Source organism: Lithobates pipiens, unplaced genomic scaffold (genome assembly GCF_037356315.1).
Source record: "Lithobates pipiens isolate NorthernLeopardFrog02 unplaced genomic scaffold, aLitPip1_a1.2 Scaffold_1, whole genome shotgun sequence".
NCBI lineage: Eukaryota > Metazoa > Chordata > Amphibia > Anura > Ranidae > Lithobates > Lithobates pipiens.
Genome location: NW_027507685.1, coordinates 223,666,149 through 223,672,148, shown reverse-complemented (window position 1 = coordinate 223,672,148; position 6,000 = coordinate 223,666,149). Strand labels below are relative to the sequence as shown.

At 45.3% G+C, this 6,000-nt stretch overlaps 1 protein-coding gene across 3 annotated transcripts in view; it reads left to right on the top strand.

The window, feature by feature from the left end:
* PPT2 (palmitoyl-protein thioesterase 2) overlaps positions 1 to 6,000 on the top strand; it is a 57,208-nt gene that overhangs the window by 46,753 nt on the left and 4,455 nt on the right. For all 3 annotated transcript variants that reach the window (XM_077483524.1, XM_077483502.1, XM_077483513.1), the window contains 3 exons: positions 1,599 to 1,682; positions 3,604 to 3,688; positions 3,837 to 3,891. In XM_077483524.1, coding sequence (XP_077339650.1) covers positions 1,599 to 1,682; positions 3,604 to 3,688; positions 3,837 to 3,891 — 224 coding nt within the window. The remainder of the gene's footprint in view (positions 1 to 1,598; positions 1,683 to 3,603; positions 3,689 to 3,836; positions 3,892 to 6,000) is intronic.

Below are 6,000 nucleotides of genomic sequence, written 5' to 3'. Positions count from 1 at the left end.
CTGATCCCACTAGAAATCCAGTGAGCGCTTACAGTGTTACTAAACCCAGGACCTGCATTCACTATATCTGGTCTCCCACAGTACACAGAACACGGAATCGCAATGCTTTTAGTATATATAAACTGCTAAATACCTTTTCTCATCAGCAGTATATAGCAGTCTTGAGACTCCTATCAGTGTCTGGTTAGGCTTGTAGGAGGAGTTTTCATTCTCCCCTGACACTCTGTCTGGAAAGTGCTGATTAGCCCTGCGCTGATCACTCCCAAGAAAAAAAAAAACTCTCTAGAAATGCATACTAAACTGAGCATGTGCAGCCAGGCACCTAATGCTCTGTTCTAACGAGAGATGGGTTGGAGACAGTTAAAGAAGAGGAGGATCAGAGAAGACAGGATCAAACAGCCTTTTTACACAATGCAGTGAAACCCTTAAGTTCCACAGTCGGTATAACAAGCATGCTTTACTGCATATACAGACTGATTTTACTGTTGTGGGTTTAGTAACACTTTAAGTTTTTTTTTTTTTTTTCAGTTTTTATCAGCTCTGCCCAGTTCTCTCTGTGAACTGCACAACACGCCACCATGTAATGAAGAGAGAAAGAGTTATACCGTTGTCCTGCTCTACAGTGACTTCTCCATAGATACAGTATAATGAGTGAATGTTGTCACCCTAGCGTGTTACTGGTAGGACCACCAGGTGAAAATAAAGAAGGGGGGGGGGGGAGCCTAAAAAGGGAACTTAAAGTGGAATTCACCCAAAACCTAAATAAGGCGGGCCATACACGGTTTGAATCTCAGCCAGTTCAGCAGGAACCGGCTGAGATTCGGATCATTAATGGGCAGGTTGAATGTACCAAGTTGATTGATCAATCAACTTGGGTACAACCAGCCTACCAGATACTGGAAGACAATTGCTTGGCACAAGGGATTGCCCTGTCAGTGCTGGCTGTGTTAATGGAGGAATCATGCAAATTTCATAGGCTGCAGGAAAGATTCCCAAAAAGTGCTGACAGGGAGAATAAAGTGATTATCGCTAACCGCTATTGCAGCCGCTAGTGATAATCGTAAGAGAATCCGGTGATCAACTTGGTACAATCAGCCTGCCCGTTAAAGGTTCGAATCTCAGCCTATACACCTATAATCTATACACCGCTCCTAAAGCGCCCCTGCCCATTGAAATCAATGGGCAGCACCGCCAAAGGCGCCTCTGCAGCTGTGCTTTGTGGGTGCTTTTAACCCTTAATTTGGCCGCTAGCGGGGTTAAAAGCACCCGCTAGTGACCGGAAAGTGCCTCTAATACTAGTGGCACTTTACTGCTAACACGGCCGCAATGTCAGTGTGAAAGGGCTCTAAGTATATCGATTTTTTTTCTTTACAGGGCTAGATAGATTAGGTTTAGATTGTGGCTATGAGCAGGTTCAGAGTTAGTAAGGTCTTGGCTGAACTTCTACTTTAAAGCAGCCACCATACCTAAGGACTCGTAATCTGCAGTATATTACATTTCTTCTCTGTGGTTTTACATAATGGCTTTTATTTATATTCTATAAAACCTCAAACAAAAGTGGATTTTTCCTTTCTTAATGGTGATCTTTTTGTGTGCAGATCCTCATCATCATGATATGTATATTAACGTCAGTGATTTCCTGGCACCTATAAATTCCGAAAGACCGGAACCGAACATTACAGGTGGGTTAGCTGACATGTTTTCACATTCAGGATTGGAAATAAGCTAGAATTTTGCTCACTGGTCCACGTCATGGTGATTGTCGCTCACATTGTATGTTGTCAGTACAGTCTATGGCCAGCCATTCATGGCTCGAATGTCGGCTGGTTCAGTAGTAACCGGCTGAAATTCGAACCATTAATGATCAGGCTAAGTGCACCAAGCTGATCAATCAATCAGCTTGGGTAGAACAAGCCTTATAGATTCACTTGTGATTATCACAAGGGGCTGCTATAACCGACAGCGATATTTACGTTATTTTCCTGGCAGGGGTGGCTTCCCTCGCTGCCCCTACCGGGAGCAGACAATGGCTCGGAAGGAGGGATTCCCCTGTCAGGACTGTCAACCCCTGGCTGCAGGAAAGAAATTTGCACTGTGTAGGTCCAGCCTATGTTTATTTTTTCATGGTCACGGGACATCCAGCTCTTTCCTCCTCAGCTTGACTGTCTCTGGGCCACCCCTTGCAATTTATTGGATTTTAGTTTCAGTCATGAAGGCTCAGCATTACACGTGGGTGTTACCTAGTGCAGTCCTCCTGCAAATGCAGTTTGCTTAGGAATGCCCACCCTTCCAGGCTGGCATCCACCTATCAAGTCAATTTGATATTGGCATAATTCCTCCTAAGAGCCACCCCACTGCTTGCATCAGTGCTGTCTAGGGGGGTGTGGAAGCAGGGGACTGATGTTGTCAGAAAGCTGTGTACTGCACCCTACCAGCCCTTCCTGCTGGCCACCATCTGTCTGCATTGCATAGAGAAGCACACACTGATGACATTACTGGTTCTAAAATAAGATATGTAATGAAAATGGAAAAGTTTTATTTAAAAAAAAATGTCATTACCATGTTGATGAGGGAGGTAAGAAGGACACAGGGTCGGAAAAATATAAGCAGACTAAACTTCAGCTTTAAAGGAGAAGTACAGCCAAAGCTTGTTTAGCTGTATTCCTCCTGTGGATCACAGGAGTGCAGTTTGTTCTGTACTTCTTTGACTGTTTTTCAGCAGATAGTGGGCTAAAACCCGCTATTGGCTGACGTCACAGAGTCGGTCCAGGCTCAGACAAGATCACGACAATGACGTTGGGATCCACCCACATACCTGAGTCGGACGCTCTCGCCCCCTCCACAGCCCTGCGCTCCAGTGAGCATGGGGGGCGGCATGGGGGCAGAGCGTAGAGCTGGTGACAATCACCAGCTCTCTGTTCAGGGAGCTCTGAGAACCGAGTGATCAGTGGTGTTTGATCGCTTGGTTCTCAGTGTTAGAGCTGGCGGGGGGCAGATGCAGCATCCACCTAGGTAAGTATGATTCATAAAAAAAAGCCAAACCCCATTCTTCTCTTTTTAAATGGCAGGACTTTCTATGTATGATTTGGTGTTCCATGAAAGTTGCTACAGATTATGCAGACACGTTCTAAATGACCAAGATGGATTCATCCATTTTCATGGTTGCACTGTGCCATAGTCATCCATGAAAGTGTATGTACACCTTAAATTTGCTTTCAGTGAGTTTTTGGCATCATGTCTAAATGTAAGCCTTTTAATATAGTGGATACATTTTTGTGAACTTTTTGCAAAGTTTCTTACCTTTACGATACAGTCAGTAAGAACACTTCCGGTAATAGGGTGACCATGCTACGCCTCTGAATTTGTAGCAGTGTTGTCAGCCTGCCTGGTGCAATCCTTTAGTTGTTCATTGAGATGCCTCTATGGTCTAACAGCAAGCGGATGCAGTGCCTACAACAGGCTGACAATGCTGGTGCTAATTGTGAAGCTGTAGCTTCACAATTTAAAAAATGTAAAATTCAGTTGAATAAGATGTACATATCTGAAGAGCCAAATTGTTGTCCTAATATATACAATTTTATTCTCTCAATGTTTTTCTGGCAGAATGGAGGCAAAACTTCCTACGTCTCAGAAAACTGGTTCTCATAGGAGGCCCTAGCGATGGCGTCATTACTCCCTGGGAGTCCAGGTATATGTTTTAACTATAACACTGCAAGACAGGTGACCTATCTGTATTGAGTGCTGGGGCCCTCTGCTGTCCTGTTCTGCCATTGCAGTAAGGAAATTGCTATATTTCTAGCTATCATATTCCCTAATACTGTCTTATCTCGTTTTAGCCACTTTGCATTCTTTGATGAAAACGAGACGGTGGTGGAGATGCAAAAACAGCAGGTTAGTAGTGTCATTAAAATGTTTTGACTAAATAGATCAAATAGTGCTATTTCAGGTATAAGTGGTATGAGATGGGCTGGGCAATCACTGTCTTCTTATATTGCCTATGAATTATCATAACAAGACTTTAGAGGGCTACTATCCATATCTGCCCACCTTGAAGTCTAATTCCTCCTGCTTTTAAATAGGTATTTCTGTGTATTAGGCCCGTTTCACATGGCAAACCCACTCGGATCTGCCTGTCTGTTTTTCAGGCGAATCCGAGCGGGCCATCCATTGACTCCTATGGGAAGACGGATGTCAGCGGAAATGTGTCCACTGACACCCATTTGCCATCCGATCTGCTAACATCAGACATATGGCAAGATGTTTGCCATCCATCTGGGTGGATCAGATCGAATGAAAACAGATATGCTGTCCGTTTTCATCTGATCCCTCCATTGGAATTAGTGGTGCTCTGACAGGCCCCTCCCCGCTCAATGAGCAGAGACGGACCTGTCATCCGCCGGCTCAGCGGAGATCAACGGAGAGATCTACTGCTGAGCTGGCGGACTCTGCTGAGCGGATCCACCTTGTGTGAATGAGGCCTTACAGTTATATAAGGTGCATGCCATCCTGTGGACTTCTCTTTAAGGCTGGGTTCACACTGCTGCGGTGTACGAGATTGGATGTGATTCGCACCGCACTGCAGTGCAAATCACATCCGATCTCTGTGCGATGCGAGTTCAGCCATACAGATAGTATGGCTGAATTCGCATCACATCCGGCCCAAACTCGCACAGGACCCTTTTTTTGGTCCGCAGCAGAATCGGATTGCATGGGTGTTCACACCATGCGATCCGATTCCTGTCCGAGTTTGCAGATCGCACTGCGATATGCGAACTGATCTGGGGGTGTCATTAACTTTTCACTGACACTCCCAGCAGTTCGCATAGGGCAGTGTGAACTGCCGCCGGGAGACATGCGATGTGGGAACCCACGGTGGATTCGCAGCGTTACCGCATCGCAGCATTGTGAACCCAGCCTAATGTACAATGTAGATTTTCATGAGGTTCCGGGAGCATAGCTCTTGCTACACTTCCAGTGTTCCAACCCACTGGTCTTTGCTCCAGCAGCTGCAGAGTCGCATGCAGCCACTGTGCCCACCCCTCCATTCCTCCTGCCCAGTCACAGTGAAGAAATACCATCACACACCAAGGTTTCCTCAAAAGGGTCCAAAGCTTTATTTTTGTGGTCACATGGTAAACATACAGCACTGTTTTGGAGCAGGGCACTTGCCTGAAGAAGGGGCCCTGCGTGCCTCAGAAACGTTGCTGTATGTTTACCTTGTGACCATAAAAATAAAGCTTTGGACCCTTTAGAGGAAACCTTGGTGTGCTGATGACATTTCTTCACTTTGATTGTCTATGTCATTACAGCACCCAGCATTACTGAACAGGCATTTTCTTGAACGTGTGTATGGGGGAATATTGCATTTGGTCCTGCCCAATCACAGAGCGCTTTGTGTTATTTGAACTTAGTCACAAAATATAAAGGCTCATGTGAATGAACAGCAGAAGGGAGAGGTGGGCAGAGATGCTGTGTGTAAGAAGACAGCTTCTCTCCTGTCCAAGCTCCAGGAGTGTAGAAACAGCTGTATACCCAGAGCTCTATAAAACTCAGATTCAATTAAAGCAATAAGTCCGCCAGGTGGAATGCATCTCATTGGATTTAGTTCATAGTAAGCCAGCACATTTGATAGTTTGGCTGAATTTCAGCTTTAAAGTGGATCTAAACCCATCGATTTATACTTTTCCCAAAGCCATTACATTCAAGGCATACCGTCAATGGTAACTGTCACAATCGCTTACTTCCTCAACCAAGCTGTCCGGCTCTGAAATGGCTGATGTTGTAACTGATCACATGTGCAGCACCTTGGCAACTGCAGATCAAACAGAGGTTACGATGGCAGCCTCCTTGGCCATCAAGGATATGAAGGTTTAGTTCTGCTTTTAGTATGGGGCTCTATGTTTGGACAGCCCATGTCAACCAGCAGAATCGGCACCCAATCACACAGGTGTTTTGCTTTACTGCTAATCCCCTTTAATGTTCTCTTATATTAAACAAAGC